This window comes from Xenopus laevis, chromosome 7L (genome assembly GCF_017654675.1).
Source record: "Xenopus laevis strain J_2021 chromosome 7L, Xenopus_laevis_v10.1, whole genome shotgun sequence".
Classification (NCBI taxonomy): Eukaryota; Metazoa; Chordata; class Amphibia; order Anura; family Pipidae; genus Xenopus; species Xenopus laevis.
In genome coordinates, this window is record NC_054383.1 from 91,327,386 (window position 1) to 91,346,884 (window position 19,499).

Here is a 19,499-nt window from a genome sequence, read left to right on the forward strand (position 1 = left end):
CTTATAACAGCCCCTCTGGCATTTGCCAGAACCCACAGATTGCCAGTCTGGGCCTGCATTGTACTGCATGCACTTCTGACCCACAACATGGGGAATTCATTCAAATTTAAACAAGAAAGGCAGCTTATGCCACAACATGGGGGGGAAATTGACAGTTTTATAACATAGGGGAATATCCTAACACATCTTTAACCCTAAACTGTAACCCACCCTTATTCCTTAAATCAGGGATCCCCAACCTTTTGAACCTGTGAGCAACATTCAGAAGTAAAAGGAGTTGGAGAGCAACACTAGCATGAAAAATGTTCTTGGGGTGCCAAATAAAGGCTGTGATTGGCCATTTAGTAGCCCCTATGTGGATTGTCAACCTACATTGAGGCTCTGTTTGGCAGTACAGCTGGTTTTTATACAAACAAAACTTGCCTCCAAGCCTGGAATTCAAAAATAAGCTCCTGCTTTGAGGCCCACTGGGAGCAACATCCAAGGGGTTGGAGAGCAACATGTTGCTCACGAGCTACTGGTTGGGGATCACTGCCTTAAATAAAGTAGAAAACACAAGTCTCGCAAGTTACTTATTTTATTGGCCCTTAAATTGAAGTTCATGTGTTTGCTAGCTTTATCGGTTTCATTTCTTTTATTAATACAGATGGCTTACCAGTCTGTGTATAACTGGCAGTACATTCACTGTTTGTACCTCTGGTGTCGGGTGCTTAGTACGATCCATCCCAGTGAAATGTTGGAGCCTCTGATCTATCCTCTTGTGCAGGTCATAATGGGCTGCATCAGGTAGGTAAATCGATAAATCACCTTCACAAATGTCCTATGTACAGTAATTCTAATATGTCCGTGTTTAATATAAAGAAGATAAACACAAACGGGGTTCATAAAGAAAAGAGAAGAATAAAATCCCCATTGCAGCAGCAAATATGTTAATTGATCTAGGTCTGGATGGAGAAAAGAACATATTCTTTGGTTCATTGTGCTGGTTTCTGTAGCTACAGGCCCATAAAGCAGACTGAGATTAGCTCTAATTTATATTGCAGTGCAACAAACTATATAAGTATGTACTGTATGGAAAACACATCAGAATAAAATTTCTAACATAGACTTCATATTACCTATTTCAGATTATAACATCTGACAGCAATATTAGTTAACTGTTCCTGATTTAATGAACACAATTAGATAATTGTGCACAAAAGCTATGTAGCTATGTGATTTCACCAGCAGGTGGCAATATAGTTTTAATGTAAAAACACCTAAGGACATATACCCCAAAGTCATAAAGTTTTCCCAGTTGCAGTAACTCATAGCAACCAATATGATGTTTTCTTTTAAACAGGTGACCAGTAAGTGCTTCCTGCTGATTGACTGCTATAGCCCATTAGATCTGTCCATTAGACCTGTGGCAAATGTTGCAACTTTTATTACATAAGCCCCATATGGTATTTATGTAAGAGAAGAAACTAAGAATGTCTTGGTGCAGTAACCCATAGTAACCAATGAGCATGTACCATTTAGTAGTAAAATTGTGCAGTGTTCTTCTGAGAACTTCTACCTTTTACATTTGTTTTAGGTTTTATATTATTAGCAGTTTTACACTGCCAATATCATAAAATATTATACCCTTTGCGCCACCTGCTGTAAAGTATCTCTTGACTCCTGCTCAGTTGTATTGCTCCTGTCGCATTGAAAAAAAATATCGGAAGTAGCAAAAGTGTTCAGAATGATCAATTATTCATGAACTTTTAGGCAGGGCTGGATTTACATAACAGGCGCCCCTAGGCCCACTGTCATTCGGTGCCCAGTACCCTCCCTTTTATTCAATTAAATTTTCATTATCAGGACCGGATCAATGGGGATTGGCATACAGAAATTTTAAAAACTATCTTATCGCCTGTTCCTCCCCAGTGTTTCTGAACCAAATGTGGCTGTGGTTTGGCAACATGCCACCCTAGGCCTGGGTCTTGGTGGGCTCTCCACAAATCCGGGCCTGCTTTAAGGTCTATGACACGAGGAGATTAGTCGCCCTTGTGAAGGCTCGTCGGAAATGTCTGTTTGATTTTCCGAAGTTGCCTTGTGAGGAAACTTGAGGTGACTTCAGAATAAAAAACGCCAAATATCTTTTACCACGTTGATTATCGATGGTGGGGAAGCATTTGGATGAGATTAGTGGCCCGCAGAAGAGGAGATTTATTGTGGGGGACTACTCTCCTCATGTGCCATTGCCCTAACATAGGGAATATGATTGCTGTAACATGTAGTGCTTGCTTAAAGAGAAACCGCATCATTTTTATTTGCATGATGGAAGAAAATAAGTTTACTATGTTGCAAACATGGATCAAAGTGCAGAAAAAGGTCACAATCCAGCATGTTTTTGGACTTTGCATGCTCACCACCACCCTAGATGAATTGCTGATTTTGCATCAATAATATCTGCGCCATGTATTGGGAGGATTAGGGTGCAGCTACCATGAGGCAACATTTCCAATGGTAGTGAAAAGCCATTCCTGGTATTTTAAGAGCCTAAATTCCAGTTATTGAACTGGAAATTCAGCAATTTTAGTGCATAAAGCACAATTCCACAGAATTTTAGTGGTGGGGCAGCCTGAGGCCCAGAATCACCCCTGGGCAGGATGAAGTACTTCTTTTAATTTGAATTATTGTTCCAGGCTTGTCCCAACTATGCGCTATTTACCACTCCGTTTTCACTGCATACGAGCATTAACACTGCTGTCAGAGAGTACCAGAGTCTTCATTCCAGTGTTGCCCTTCATCCTAGAGGTAGGTACTTCTTTTCTATCTACATGATTACAGTGATGACCATGCTCATCTCTATTGGTTGTAGAACTACAATTTCCATATACCCCTAGCAGGTAATGTGAGCTGCATGTCAGCAGTAGCTTGTGGGAGCCACATGTGTCTACATATATATGATATATATTGATATATGTTATATCAGGGGTGCCCAAACATTTTGCAGCGAGGGCCAGATTTGGTGAGGTGAAAATGTGTGCTGCCGACCATTCAGCCTGACGTTCTTTGAACAATTAACATTAAATTACAGGAATCGATTAGTCGTAGCAGTAATATTTGGGCACATTAGTGAAATGATCTGCCATTAGGTCTATACTGCTGCCTGTGTGCTGAAGGTGATAGCAATAGACACATAGTGGAACGTAGTGACGCCATACTTCTTTAGTTTACTGTACTGGCACGTCAGTACGTCTATTGACACCTTCAGCCCTAAACAAGTATGTGAAAACAGTGCGTCTCTACGTGCCAGTATGTGTTTATTACTAACACCTTCAGCACACAGGCAGCAGTATAGACCAAGTGGCAGATTATTTCACTAATGTGCCCAAATATTACTGCTATGGGATTCCAGATAGCACTGTGCTGGGGGGCCTCATTATTATTAATTTCATGATGGCGGCTGAGGGCTGGTGTAAATTTGAAAATGGGCCGCACTTTGGACATGCCTGTGTTATATGATAAATTATTTTTGAAAGGATATTCAGGACTTTTCACAGAAAGATTTGTGCTTTTCCCATAGCAACTTCTGCAGCATGTGTAGCCTGTCCAAGACCAATTTAATTTTCGTACCTTTTCTCATCTATTTCTTTGTGTCCTGCCTATGAACTCCATAGTTCCCAGGTTGCATGAAATCCCTCTATATAACCATGCTCCCCACTTCCCACATCCATCCCATGGCACATTACAGAGTTTGTTATGGGTGGAGGGTTTTGGATGTCCTGACCTCTGTCTAGTTTCTGGTTGCAAAGGGAATGGAGATGGGAAGTACCGGAGATTTGCTATGCTCATAGTGTCTTGTAGCCAAGATGTTATTCAGTCAGCTGAAGCAAATGCTTCTACAGCTGCTAGCCTCCGTCCCACCCACATCCTTCTGTCTCCTGCCAGCCAAGTCTCTTCAGCTCTCCCTCCGCGACGCTATAACCCCCTGCAGTTTCCTGGCTGCTGCCTTCTGCATGCTTCCGCTAGAGGTTTCACACACTGTCTCCGGCTCACATTATGGATCTCTTAACCACATCTCACTTTGACTGCCTTGTGGCTACAATGTATAAGCAAAAAAAAAAAAAAAAGTAAAATATGTGTGGAAAAACTGTGCTTCTGATATCGGGGGGATTCCAGGAAAAACCATCAGGGCCCTCCCATGCTGAACACTGAAATAAAGAGACTTTTTTTGGAACAACAGATTAGTCCTTTCTATAGGAAAAGACCCGCAAGAAAGTTTAAAAGTGGTGTAAAATGAACAGCATATTTATAAAAATATTTATTTTTTACTTACATTCCATTGCTGAAATAAGCAGGCAGACTTCATTACAAGCTCAAAAAGGGCATATTTATAAAGGCATGCAATTTATGTTAACTCAAAATACCATACTTTGTTTTTTTGGGGATCAACACAAGCATGAAAAAAGTTCCTGGGGTTGCCAAATAAGGGCTGTGATTGCCTATTTGGTAGCCCCTATTTGGACTGGCAGACTACAGTAGGCTCTATTTGGCAGTACACCTGGTTTTTATGCAATCAAAACTTGCCTCTAAGCCAGGATTTAAAAAAATAAGTATCTGCTTGCAAGCCACTGGTTGGGGTTCACTGCTCTAAGCTGTCTTTTAATATGTTATAGGATGGCCCATTTTTATCATCTTGTCAATTAGTCTTCATTTTTCATCTTTTACTGTTTTTGGTTTATTTGCCTCCTGTCTTTTTACTGCTTTCAAGTCTGGGCCACTGACTCCAGCAGTCAAAACTATTGCTCTGAGAGGCTGCAATGTTATTGTTACTGTTTATTACATATATTTCTATTTAGGACCTCTCCTTTTCATTATCCACTGCCTGGTTGCTAGGGTAAACTGGACTCTGCTGCTAAAATTACAAACTGTATTGTTACTTTAACTAAAAAAAAAAAAAAAAACACAAAAACTTATATTAAGTGAAAATTGACTCAGGATGTTTCATATTAAAAGGTAATTGAATAGTAAACTCCGCCTTTAAATTAACAGTTTTGAACATGCAGTTAGCACTCCAGGTACTAAGAAAGAGTTGCCAGCTTGGAAGTTGCTTTCCTAAAAAGTAATGTGTTTCCAAAAAAAGAGATCTGAGTTACCTAACCCTGTACTGGTAGAGTTTACCTTATAGGAACACCCAATTCTATATGGATTTCTGGGACTGTAGCAGTACAAGTGCAACCGAGTAAGGGACTATGGAATGGAACATACAATAGATGTGGGCCACTAAATGGGACAAAAATGATATGTGACTAACTATGGTGCACTATTAAAGGAACAGTCACCAAAAAAACAATGTGCTTTAAAGGAATTACAATATAATGCTTTGTTGCCTTATATTTGTAAACCTAGTGTGTTTGCTTCAGGTAGACTACTGTAGTTTATATAAACAAGCTGCTGTGTGCCATTCAAGCACAGGACACACAGTAGATAACAGATAAGCTCTGTGTATTCCATTGAATACTACAGAGCTTATCTGTTGTTTATCCTGTGCCTTTTCTCCTTTTTCGGCTTTGAATGGCTGCCCCCCATGCTGCTACACAGCCGCTTGTTTATATAAACTAAAGTAGAGTTTCTGAAGCAAACACACCAGTTGCACCAGTGCAACACTTTAGTTTTTTGGCCTTACTGTTCCTTTAAAAAGCACATTGCATTGTAATTGGTAAATACTGCATTATAGGAGGCTGCTGTTCATTTTAGAAGTATCATTATTCTGCATCTTTATTGGTTATTGAAATGCTAACTGCATCATAATACAAATCTTCTCCATATGTAAAAAAAAAAAAGTTACTAAGTTTACTCAGGAGCAGTAACTCATAGTGACCAATAAGATGTTTGCTTCTACAGGTGACCAGTAAAGGCTGCCGACTAATTGGTTGATAAGAGTTACTGCTCCTGGGCTTACGTAGTGCCTTTTATTAAACAACCCATCTAAAAAGATAAAATTCTGTTTTTTAAATGTCTTTATTTGCACCAAAAAAACCGATACAGGTATGGGACCTGTTATCCAGAATTGTGTGTGTGTGTGTGTGTGTTGTATTTCTCACCTCTGTGTGTAAAATATTTCACACCATTGTGTTTGTATTTTATTTTGATAATGTCACCTTGTTATTAGACTTCATTTTGGGAGCTGTGTCTTTCCCCAGAGCTTTGGCCTCTCACTCAAGGCTGTGGAAGGTGGCTTTCTTTGGAACCAGCAATTTTGTAGATAATAGTGCTCATTCAAATAAGACAAGCCTGTGAAAGCATCTACGCTTGAATTCGGGAGTACAATTTTATCTTTCAAGAACCTTAAGGGAAATTCAAGCTAAAGTACAAGCAGCTCCATTGTGATTATTTTGTAATTATGGCAGCATTTTAAGCTTTCAGAAGTATTTTTGTATTTAGAATTGCATTCTGAATTCTTAAGGAGCAGAAACAATACTCTGTCCAAGCTTCCTATTGCAAGGCTACTGCAAACACAACTGTAGATTACATAGATATTATAGTTGTCACAAAAAAGATGAATGCCAGATAATACCCACATATTTTACCTTCTTGCAAAACTATGAGCAAAATCGTTAAGGGGCAGATTTAACAAGGCTATGGTCAAACCTGTTTCAAATTCAATTCGAGTTTTCAGGTTGATTTCATTCATTCAAGTTTATAAATGCAATTTTTTAAATAAATTTCTAATGGTCGAATTTCTTGTTTCGATTTTATGGGAGTATTTAAAAAATTATGAATTTGAAATTCGACCTTTGATAAAAAGGCCTCTAAGAGTGTGTCATATTACTTTAGAATAAATTGTCTAATTTTCAAGGGAGGGTCAATAATAACCTTTTTGCTAACCGATTACATGAGATAATTGTTGAGCAATTTTAACCTGGGACAGGTAATACAGGTTGTCGACCATAACTCCCATCTATGATTAAGCACCGGAGGGTGTGAAACGCGTAAGGTGGGCCATGTGGGGTCAGTATGTATCTGATTTTTAATGTGAATACAAATAAATTATTTCTTTTACTAAAAGAAAAGGCCTTGGTACAGATATCATTTGATATAAAAAAATGTTGTATGTGATTGCCTGTGAACTGGGGCAAGTCCCTTCGGCTTAATTGGGAATTTACAGAACTCAGATGTGGACTCCATACCGATGAATCCCATCATCCTCAGCCAACCTTCTAATCAAGGATCTTAGTCTGTTCATTTTTATTAGACTTTTTTTGTTTTTTTGATCAGGAATTCTGAGCCATTGTTAGTGAAGTGGGTTAACAATTTTTTCCTGTTTGAGAGGCTATGTCACAGTTAGAGAGCAGTTTATCGTCTGCAGACTTATGAGGGCTGTAGATTATGATAGTTCCATTTACACAAGGCTTGATGGCTCATGCTCTTTCCTGCATAAGGAAACTGGGCTCTCTGACAGCAGCCAGATGTGCCACCCACTAACTGCCTGGTTAGCAAATTGTGCTAGGACATGCTGATGGAAAGTCTCCTGCTGTCAGTGACACCATGGACATGTCTAGTGTCGCACCCTATGAAATCAGTCCAAGGCTTTGTGGCCCTCAGTCACGGACTCTGTATGCGTTAACTCTTTAAAGACGGATACTTGAATGTTTCAGATAAAAGTGTTTTTGATTTCATATGCTGTGCTTATTTAGGTGCTTATCAACCTATTTAAAAAATGTGACCCTGTGCCTAATTGATTAACATATGAACATAGTAGCTAATGGGAGATAAAGATGGTCCTCAAACTAGTGCCATGCGCAAACCTAGGTGCAAATAGAGACATATATGGGGGCTAGGATCAAAGTAGCTGGACAGAAATTAGAAGTAATGTGTGAAATGGTTCTGGCATAAACATCACTTTGTTTAAATATGTTGCCCTGCAGCAAAATAAGATTCAGATTTTCTTTTGTTGTCAGCCTAATTATTTGTAGAAAATTAGTTTTGCCTTAGACAGTAACTCATTGGGAGGAAATTTAGATGGTTTTCTGGGATGTGGCTTATTTATGAAGGTGAAAACAATCATTTTCCAAAATGTCCTTTAAAAAAAATAAATAAACCAAACCCAATTTAGTAGTACAGGTATGGGATGGGACCTGGAGTTTTACAGATCTTTCCATAATTTGGATCTTCATACCTTAAGTTTAATAGAAAATCAATTAGACATTTGTTTTTTCTTTCAATAAGGATTAATCATATCTTGAACAATGTACTCTTTTATTATAACAGAGAAGGAAATCATTTTATCCAGATAATCCACATTTTTAAAAATAGAGTTAAAAATTTCCATAATCGGAGCTTCTGGATAACAGGTTTTCTGATAACGGATCCCATACCCGTAGTGGCATTTAAAGGAATGTTTGTACAATTTCCTTTTTATTTTTTTTGTATGACTTAAGACCAGTTCATGAGTATCAGTTGCAGCAGATACATTTTTATATTGAGGTAAGTTTGCTCTTCTTGGAGATGCTAAAATTATATTTAAACGGGTTTGAGATAATCAACATCAGTACCAGTTGTATTGACAGCTATTAGAGATATTTCCTTGATAACAATACAGTTCTTCACCCACAATAGCGTATCTAAACAAAAATAGTAGTAGTACCCAAAGCGATGGTGAAAGCAGAAGTATGAGAAGGTTACATTCAAAACTCCTTTGTAGAGGAACTAAGGAGAGAGAAGTCAATCTGCCAGTCAGCGTAGTAGAACTAAGAACAGGCAGGATTTCATTGATTTTCATTTCTCATTTAATCAAGGGAAATGAAATTATGATAAAATCAGATGAAGTATTGACGGTACTATATAAAAAGAATCAAGAGGGGCGGAGGGCCAATAAGAAAGTTTGTAAGATTCTAAACTGTTACAGATTCAAATGTTTTTGATGTTTCTATTATTTAATGGCAATAAATGGTACGGTAGCTCTTCAAATAAATCATATTAGCAATGCTTGGGATTTAGGGATTTTTGGAAGAAAAGGTAAATAAGTTAATTTTTTTTATTGGCACAGGAAATGTGTTAGAATATACTGCATTTCTGATTTCAATTATGGAATAAAGAGAGACTACACCACTTGTGTTTATTGATAAATTATGTGAAATACATAATTCATAATTTAGGAAAAAATCCAAACCCTAATTTGCACATTCAGATTTGAATTCCCCAAAATTGCAGGAGCAGAATATAGATTTTGGTGTGACGAATGGTAAGGATGTCAAACCTGCAAAAAGTTGTAGGGTTTGGTCAAATTGTGAACCGACTCCTAGATAGAGTACCTCTATAAAGGGGAACTACCTTAAAACAACGAAAATTTAATAAAGTATTCATTTCAAATTCTGTTCTGTTTCTGAAGTAATCAAGTTACTCTTCAGTATTCCCTTCTCTGCAATCCGTCCCTCTTCATGCAGGCTTTGTGTCAGAGATGGCTCTATTGAAAGATGGTTGTCTAGGCAGGCAGAGATATAAGGAGGGCTCACCAATATAGTTAATTGAGCTGTCCATCCAAACCGGACTCCTGCATGAGTGTGATTATTCAGAGGGAAATACTTGAATAACTTTATTATTTCAGAAATTATATAGAATGTTTATTGATTATATAGGACTTGTGCCATAGTTTTTACAAACTATTTGATTAAAAAGGAGACGTAATTCAGAGCTTTTATGAATAATGTTCGCGTATACCTGATCTGTCCATAAAACAGATCAAATGAATATTAAACATGTTATTCAATTATAGCTCATATGAATATTATTACATAGGGATGCTGACACAGTTGAAAATCACAAGCAATTCATGACTTGCTGGAAAATAAGTTCCACTTTTTTACTTTTTATTTTTTTAGAGAGGATAAAGACTCCCCAGGTTTAACTGAAGTGTTTGAGGAAACAAATATAAGAATTAGTAAGCAGCAGAATGTTTTCTTATGCCATCCAATTTAAAATACATCTATGTTTTAACACATGCAAGCACAAACCACTTTTCAACCTACACAAGTCATCTTTTTTTCTTTACAGGTCTTCCAGATGGTGAATTTTAACAAGAGGCCTGGTCGGATCAGTGTGAAACCCATTAACTTTGCTGTGATCCTAAAACTGTCCAACACCAATTTGCAAGAGAAAGTCTTCAGGGTAAAGTGCCATTCCGTAATCCTTCTATAGACCTCAGGCTCTGCTATTCCAGTACTGATATGGAAGTAACTGATGCAGGCATCCAAATCCAGAGTGTTCATGATCCGCCATACCCCATAGTACATTACTGCAGGAAAATCTAAAATTTCCATTTTCATGAAATACCCAATGGAGTGGATTTTCTTCCTAGGACAACTCCTACTTTGCATACAAACTAAAAGAGTACTTGCATTCAAACTGCTTTTAACGTGCGTACCTTCTGTGGCTCTGAATATGCTGATCATAAAAGCCTGCCCTATATTGATGAGCAATAAGTGCTAAATTGGTCTATAGTTGGGACCTGATCAGCAACTGCCCTGGCAGTGCTTTAAATATATTTTGTAGAATCCCTCCCAGATGTCTTTCTAGCTATCTACCACAAGGGATCTGGCCTTGATAAGAATATGTGTAATTAGTTTGTGATAAACCTGCATTTTGAGGGAAAAGATCTTCATTCCCAGGAGGAGATTAAGGGTTTGCTTTAATTTTACAGTTGGGTACCGTAAAGAAAATATTTACCACCATTTCCCAGAATCTCTTTGCATCATAAGAGACTTGGTTTAGTGTTTTTGCATCTTAACCGTGTTCTTAAACATCCCCTTTTCCATGTACAATATTCTTCCCTTTCTTTATAAAATAAGAAATCTCTATCATGTTTTCATTTAACTCTTTTACTTTCTGGGCTACTTTTCTTTAACTTCCCTATGAATCTTTCTGGCAATCTCTGGCTAAAGCCGGCCATACACGGTCTAATCCCTTTAGGTATCTGACTGATGGGGCCGCAAGCCAAACAGACAGATTCAGTGCAAAGGGAATTGAAGGAAGCTGCGGCTCCTTTTCTCTACCTAATCTGCTGTGCATCTCGCATTGGCAGATATGGTGGGTCTGCAGATTAGATTTTGAAACATGGCTGATCCACAAACCAACCAATATTCATAGTTTGTGGATATCAGTCAGGATAGTATGTTCTCAGCTCACCTATAGCAGGCACACTGATGATATTTTTAGAACTTCTATGGCCAGCTATTAATTTATTGAATTCATGAGTAAATGCATGATTTTTAATCTTAATGGATGGTGTCTTTGCATCTGCAGGATGGGATTATTGAGCAAATCTATGACCAGATACTGGAATATCTGCACAGCCAAGCATATTTCATTGGATTTCCTGAAGTGGTCCTGCCCTCTATTCTACAGGTACATCACAAAGTTGGGTAAATACAAAATTGGGATGCAATGTTTGCTTAGATTGCCTTCTTGGTTATTTATTACTGATATGTATAGTAGTATCTGCAAACCATGTTGTTGCCCAATCACTCAGTTTACATTTAAGACACAAAATAGGCTTTGGCTGTGCCAAATAACTTAGCAATATAGTAGTAAAAACTGTAAAACAGACCATGACAAACAGCACACTATTGAATGGAGCACCCACAGCACTGGGCAAATTAGGCTTAATATTAATCATTGTAATTATACATTTTTAGCCTTTCTTTTGAAGATTTGATTGTATTTTAGTGTCTGGCAGTACAGAAATTGGCTACATAATGGCTTTGCCAAAAGAGAGACCCTGCTTTATTACAGTGTAGGTTTGGTGTGTAGAAGTCAAGAATATTATTTCTACAATTACAACAAGTACGGATTCCGATGATTCAGACCGTTCTGTACAAGCTGGACCACATAAGTCACAAAGCATTAAGACGCTTAAAAGAAATAGGATGGGCAGACAGATGTTACTTTTCCCATGGAAAGCCCAAAACTCAATAATGGGTCACAGACCACATAACTGTACTGTTTACCACTACAGTGTGAAGAAGTACCAGCACCAGCTTGGCTAATTTTTTATCACATTGGAACTAGAATGCTTTTATTTGGGTTGAAAGTTGTCATTTAGGGATGAGAAGAATGACATGTATAGATTTATTTTGGAGATGTATCCCTTTAAAAGAAAAAAACCTTTCTCCCATTATGTCATATTTATAAGCAGGTTTCTTTTAATGTTGGCAGTAAATTCCTCGTTCTTTTTCGGGTTGAGGGATCAATTGCTGGTTTTATTGTTAACTTTATAATGTAATAGTGTGATGAGCTCTGCAGATTGGCAAGATTAAACAGATATTAATCAAATAATCAGATACTCGACTGGAGGTGCAGTCACGGAGTGTGATAGCGTGGGTGTATTATACAGGAGGTGTGCAGTTCTACAGAGAGCAGAGTGGGTGCGTGAGTGTAACGCTGGCAGCCTGACAGCATCTGTCCTGCTAATCGCAGCCTGGTTTGGCACTCCGTTCTGGGTGAATCGCACTTTTCCTGTGCTGAGAGAAAGAAGCGGCAGAGCTGTTTGGCAGACTGAATATTCTAGCTCCGGAGCAGTGTGCTATTCCAGCTTATAAATTAACTCTTGGTGATTTGAGAATAATAAAAGCACAGAGAGCCTCCACATAGATCTTTTGCAGTCCAGCAGCTTGGGGGTTACAGTCCGGGGCTTGGCTACTAGTCAGGGATTTGTTTTCTTGTTTGGAGGCAGTAAGAGCTCACAGCTTTCCTATTCTGAGTCTGCAGCTGAAACGGATTCAGGATGTTTTAGGCACTGCAGGTCACACAGACCTATTTACTTATTTGTTGAACGAGTTCCATTTGCCCCTTCTTAGTAATCCTCTGCTAAAGCTTCATTCATAACAAACACTTCTTTTTCCAGCTTGATATTAGTACACATTGTCAGGGCACAGCTTCAGTAAACAACACTAAACTGAATATCCATTGTCACTGGCTGAGCAGGGGTGTCGGCTTATCTGCAGTTCTGCTGCCTCCTCTGCTTAGCTCACCTTCCAAGCCTGCCCATGTTTACTACTGGAAGCAATGTGGATCAATCAGTCTGATGTGGTTGAAATGCAGTCCCCTGTACCCCACCTTCAGGCAAATGCTTTAGGGTTGCTCCCTTGTTTGTTTTTGTTTAGCAACATCTGGAAGGCCACAGGTTGCTCATTCCTCACTCACTGAAGACAAGTTATAGCTCATGGAGACAGTGGGTTCCTTAAAATTTACGTTCGTATGGAAATTTGGAAAAGTTTCCCTTCTTCCCCTCCTTTTCTCATGCGTCATCACTGAGACCACACGTTGACACGTAGAAGACCCCCAGGCTGTCTGCGGCTCTGGTAGATTCCCTCCCAGTCCCTGCCCTATCCAGATGTCAGAGCCTTCCACTCTCGGAGGAAAGTTGGGAACAGAGCCCACAGTCTCCTGCCAGAGGGAGTTTCACTTAGCCGTGCTGCAGATGTGCAAACAGCCGTTCTGTGCTTTGTGGAACTGCGGCCTCAGGGCGTGTGAGAGCATACAAGGGGGTTTATGAAACGAGGTGGAGAAATTGCGCAATCAGACTGGGTTCAGTAGCCACTTTTATTTTTTTGGCATATGTGACTTTACATTATAGCTGTTCTTCCTGTGCAGCTGGAAACGGTTCCTTTTAACTCTTCTCAGTCAGCGCAAGAACTAAAGAGAGGTCTTCTTATTAAATCTTTTTTTTATCCAATTTCCAAAATACTACTAACAGCGAGAGAGATGTATGATAGTCATCATGGGTATGGCACACAAATTGCCATATTTGCCCTATTTGACACATGTGTTCCATGATCACAGTGATTTTCATAGACTTTTCTTATGTTTTTCCAAGGTGTCATAGGGTTCATTCTTGTGGCTAAGAGTCAGCCAAGTTGCTAGAAAACTCTTTGTGCCGTTGCCCTAAAGCAGGGATCCCCAACCTTTTGAACACGTGAGCAACATTCAGAAGTAAAAGGAGTTGGGGAGCAACACTAGCATGAAAAAAGGTGCCAAAGTAGTGCTGTGATTGGCCATTTGGTAGTCCCTATGAGGATTGTCAACCTACATTGAGGCTCTGTTTGGCAGTACACCTGGTTTTAATACAACCAAAATACAACCAAGCCTGGAATTCAAAAATAAGCACCTGCTTTGAGGACACTGGGAGCAACATCCAAGGGGTTGGAGAGCAACATGATGCTCACGAGCTACTCGTTGGGGATCACTGCCCTAAAGGTACCCAACAAGCACCTGTAATAAAATCTAGGAGCATATTTCAAAAATGTCTTATGATAAGCAATTTACACAATGATATTACCAGTTCCTTCCTATTGATTTACACCAAGGATGAATATTTTTATTCCACTAACTGTTTCAGTCTAGCACACATTTTGTTATGCTCATTAGAAAATAATCAGGAGTAAATGCTTGCCTCTAAAAATAATGCAAATTGTTGTTTATTTTACCAATCCAAGGCGCACACTTCAACTTTGTCGCTTTATATGTCTTCAGAACTGAAGCACGCAATGATAGGAGTTTCCAATAAATTATCGCGCTGCATGCCTACTGTTTCAGAAGCCCGTCTCATGAGTTTTTGTTCGTCTGTTATTTTTGTCCTTCTAGCTGAAATCTTTCCTGAAGGAATGTAAAGTTTCCAATTACTGCAAGCCTATGCGCCAACTACTGGAGAAGATCCAAGAGAACTCTTCCTACATAACCAGCAAGAGACAGAAGTGCGCCTTTGGCGTGGCTGACAGAGTTGCTGTGGTGAGTAGAGGTAGAACTTGACTACAGAGAGTGTTGCCATCCTGCAGATGTCCCATCATAGTGTGACTCATGCCTAAAAGCCACGCCCAGTCTACTTTGTAATGGTATTCCTCTTATAGAGCTGTCTCTTACATTTCGAAAGGTGTAAAGGTGGCCATAGAGGTTACAATTACAACCTTTCCTGGAAAAGATCTTTCCAGGAAAGATCGTTCATTTCAATACAGACGTGTTAGGGCTGATTAGTCTGATATACAGGTAGAAACAATAGAATTCTACCTGTATCTGACAATTCAGCACTGACAATGGTCAATGTTCAGGTGCCTTAAAAGGCGAGCTGATCGATAGCCAAGTCTTCTGTCAATATCGGTCGGCTCGTCTCTCATTACACACACCGGTATTGTAGAAAATGTTTTCGTACGATATTATCGGTGCGTCTGTGGCCACCTTTAGATAAATGGCATAATATTATTATTATATCCGTATCATCATTTGCCTTGTCTAGCCAAAGCTATTCTCTTTCTGGTTGTAATTAAACTATATCCTCCCTAAGTTTCGTCTCCATGTTAGAAACCCTCAGGATCATAAATTAACAACTGAAAAAAAACGCTACTACTACAGTTTCCCCATTGCCTTTGGAAATTTAGAAATCTGTTTTCCGCGAGGGTCAATACAAACGTGCCACTTGTGGAATTGCTTCCCAGGCTTCATCTGCAAAGTTCGTTAACCCCTACACTACACTAAACAGGTTTGTAGCTACCCTGGCTGCATTTTAAAACCTATTCATTGAACTTCACCCTATAGGGTATTCCAAAAAAAGAAAATCTCAATAGCTAAATTAATTTCCTTCTCAGGATTGTTGGTTTTGTTCTGTGCAATACTAATGTGCCTAGTCTTTCCTAGTCTTTTTAAAGAGGTTCTATAAAAAATATTTAGCATATAAGTGCAGTTAAAACCGCAATGCAGCCAAAATACAAAGGAGCTTATTTACAACTGGACACTGATTTTACAGCTTTTCCCCACCAAAGTTCCAGTGTTATTGCAGCTTTGTTGGTAGTTGCATCTGGCGAAAATATGCCCAGTACATAAAAACTTGTGCAATTGCATATGTGAAATATTTGTCGAATAGCCTGTCATTGTGTGCTAAAGGTTTTCTGAGATGGTATTTCATAGTTTACAGTGGTTGGTGTCAAATTTAAGTCTGTGGATGATTCTTTAGGCACAAGTCTTCTGAAGCTATTGACGCAGACCACAGTGGGAATCTTGCAATTACCTCCAGCTTTTGAAGGTGACATTTGCTGTTCAGTAAATACACTTACTTGCACATAATTCATAGCAGGAGTCAGGACAAACATACTAGGACTGAGCATTCACACGGTACTGAAGGGGGGCTTTATGAAAATATTTCAGTTTTGTGAAAGGGAGGAGTGCATTTCTTTCATACATAGCAACATATGCCCTTTATTTTTAATCTACAGGGTAAAAATGGGTTTACAAATATCTTTCTATATTATTGGAGCAGCATAGGTCTTCCACTGTTATGGAGGCAGTTGGGTGCTTGGCCACACTATATCCTTATAGTGTGTGTCCTTATCTCACTTATGACTTGTGCCCACTAAAGGTCATGCAGTGTTGCTCTAAGTAGAGAGAAGCTGGCAGGGTAGAAGACAAATAACAAGGATGTACAGTTGTCTGTACAATGCATGTATCTGTATCAGATAACAGGCGTGTAGAAGTATCTGACATAGAATACAAGAGCCTGACCTTTTGTCCTATAAAAGGCAAATACTGTCATTTGTCCTCGTGTTTTCTGGAAGGACCTCCCATGCTTTGCCGTACAGTATGTTGCAGGCACCTCTGGCTCCAAAGGGAGCAGATAAATCTTGATAATTAGCATTGTTTTGTTTGCTGGCTGACGGAGCCTGATCTCCTCTGCAACCCTAGAACAGCACGCACGGATGTAATGCCTTCATAAATATTTTAATGGCAGACTGCTGGTAATATAAATCAGGGGCCTGGGAGTGCCAGGAGCAGGCTTCAGACACTCTGGCACCACCTCGCAGGGACAGAAGCAATCGGAAAGTGTCAGATCAGAGACGCCCACGTGTTGTGGTCTGTGCAGCAGGATGAAGTGGTGCTGTGGGATTGCAGGTGGTGCCACATAGTTAGAGCAGGATGTGCTTGCTCCGTATCACTCTTTCTGTGCAACTCAATTGTAGGGGTCTTTAGTTTAATTGCGTGAGGCCGAGGATTCAAATTTGTCTGTTTGACAGGCGCTGTCTGGGAGATAATCATTGCTTGATTGCATTGGATTGAAGGATTAGCAATTTCTTCTTTCCTGACTGAAAGTGCATGCTGTGTACAGCCGAGCTGTTAAGGGATCCAAGCAAGAGCAGATCAAAAATAGCTGCAAGGATGTAGTTCGAGCATTCATGAGTTCGAAAATGACGCAGAATTTGAAAACACATTCATCCTTTTTCATAGGCTGTGCCTCCCAGTTACAACTTTACATGGTTCACTTTTTAAATCACTCTCACCGACTACACAGGCAGTGCCGTTGATATATATATGCCTGTAATGAGCATGGTATGAAAGTATGGACATTAAACAATGGCCTGCCCAACCAGTATCTGTCCCCTACTATTTGGCAAGGGCCACATTGATGTGATCCTCATCAAACTGGTCTCCGTAGTGTTTTTCAGCATGTTTGAACATACTGAAAAGTCATTATTATACTAACTACCCCTTTAAATGTAATTAAATGTGGCTTTTTTCTTGTGATTTTTTTCCATTACCTTTCTTGCTTTTTTACATATTAAACATATTAAAGGTACAACGAAAAGTGAAGTTTTAGTATGTTATAGAACATCTAATTCTAAGCAGCTTTTCAATTGGGCTTCATTTTGTATTTTTTGTGTTTTTTGAATTATTTTGCCGCCTTCTGCTCGTTCAAGTTTTCAAATGAGGGTCACTGCCCCCACTAAAAGCAAATGTTCTGTAAGGCTACAAACGTATTGTGATTGCTACTTTTTATTACAGGTATGGGACCTGTTATCCAGAATTCTCGGGACCTGGGTTTTTTTGGATAACGGATCTTTCCGTAATTTGGGTCTTCGTGCCTTAAGTGTACTAGAAATTCACTTAAACATTAAATAAACCCAATAGGCTGGTTTTGCTTCCAATAAGGATCAATTGTGTCTTAGTTGGGATCAAGTACAAGCTACTGTTTTATTATTACAGAGAAAAAGGAAATCATTTTTAAAAATTTGGATTATTTGGATAAAATGGAGTCTATGGGAGAAAACCATTCCATTCGGAGCTTTCTGGATATCGGGTTTCCGGATAAGGGATCCTATACCTGTACTCCTCTTTCTATTCAGGTCCTGTCCTATTTATATTCCAGTCTCTTATTCAAATCCATGCATGCTCGCTAGGGTAATTTGGACCCTAGCAACCACATTACTGAAATTGCAAACTGGAGAGCTGCTGAATAATAAATAACTAGAAAACTGCAAATAAAAAAAAAATTAAAACCAATTGCAAATTGCCTCAAATATGACAATCTACATCATACTAAAAGATAATTTAAAGGTGTTCAGTCCCTTTAAAATGCATTGGCTTTAAGACGACTCAAAGACACCTTGGCGGTTATGTACTAAAAGGTACTAAGTTTGCCCAGGAGCAGCAACCGTCAGCAGGCAGCATTTACTGGTCACCTGTTTAAAAGCAAACATCTTATTGGTTGCTATGCGTTAATGCTCCTGGGCAAACTTTGTGCCTTTTATTACATATGGGGGCTTGTATTCATTCTGCTGCCTGTATAATTGTAAATGTATCTAGCTTGCCTCAAGTTTAACATCAAAACCATACCAGACAGCCTGTTGGCTTGCTCCCACTTTATAATGACTCGTCGTACAATTCATTTAATTACTGGCACTTTGCTGCTTTTCCAAATGGCTTGTTACACACCTCATTTAATCACTCCTTCCCTTCTTGACTTATTTTTCAGGATAAGTGGGAAAAACAGACGAAGGATGAGGGGACTCCCCTGACTAAATATTACAGCAACTGGAAGAAGCTGCGTGAGAAGGAGATACAACTGGAGATCAGTGGCAAGGAGCGGGTATGGAAAGATTTTGTTTGGGATTACCCTGTTTGCAGACATTGTACAGTGCCAGTTGTTGACAGGCTGGGAAGAGAAGAGTGGTTGGAATCAGGTTATGCATGAAATCATGGCAAGAAATTGTGTTTCGTTTACTGGCTTTACATATCACATATCAGCAGCCTGTCTCAGGGCCTGTAGAGTCTATGTGCTGTCACAGTGCTGCTGGTGTCTATAGTTGCAAGTATATGGGCCATCGCATAGAAAACTGTAGCTATAGAATGGCATAATGTATACATGTTCTGGTTGTAATGCAGTTGTTTCTCTGCTGCTGTGTTTCATTTACAATGAGAACATGAACATCAAGATACATGTATGGAATCTGTTGGCCTTCTCGTAATTTGGATGCTTTCTAGATAATGGATTTCCTGATTAATGATTCCATACCTGTACCGACTTTTCTTAAATCATATTGTTTTACTTTATATTGTGCTGTAAATGTTCCAGTTAGAAGTGTGCTTTGGATGTATTCATCAGAGCCAATGTAAACATTGCACAGAAGTTTTTACGCTTCCACTGTGTGCAGCTATAAACACTGATGTTCATGTATTTTTTGTATTTTTGAATGTTATAAGGTTCTTTC

At 39.1% G+C, this 19,499-nt stretch overlaps 1 protein-coding gene across 1 annotated transcript in view; it reads left to right on the forward strand.

Moving 5' to 3' along the window:
- Positions 1 to 19,499, forward strand: part of noc2l.L (NOC2-like nucleolar associated transcriptional repressor L homeolog) — a 57,569-nt gene that overhangs the window by 16,138 nt on the left and 21,932 nt on the right. The window contains exons 11-16 of the mRNA XM_018225976.2: positions 647 to 786; positions 2,673 to 2,784; positions 10,027 to 10,140; positions 11,275 to 11,376; positions 14,614 to 14,757; positions 18,764 to 18,877. Coding sequence (XP_018081465.2) covers positions 647 to 786; positions 2,673 to 2,784; positions 10,027 to 10,140; positions 11,275 to 11,376; positions 14,614 to 14,757; positions 18,764 to 18,877 — 726 coding nt within the window. The remainder of the gene's footprint in view (positions 1 to 646; positions 787 to 2,672; positions 2,785 to 10,026; positions 10,141 to 11,274; positions 11,377 to 14,613; positions 14,758 to 18,763; positions 18,878 to 19,499) is intronic.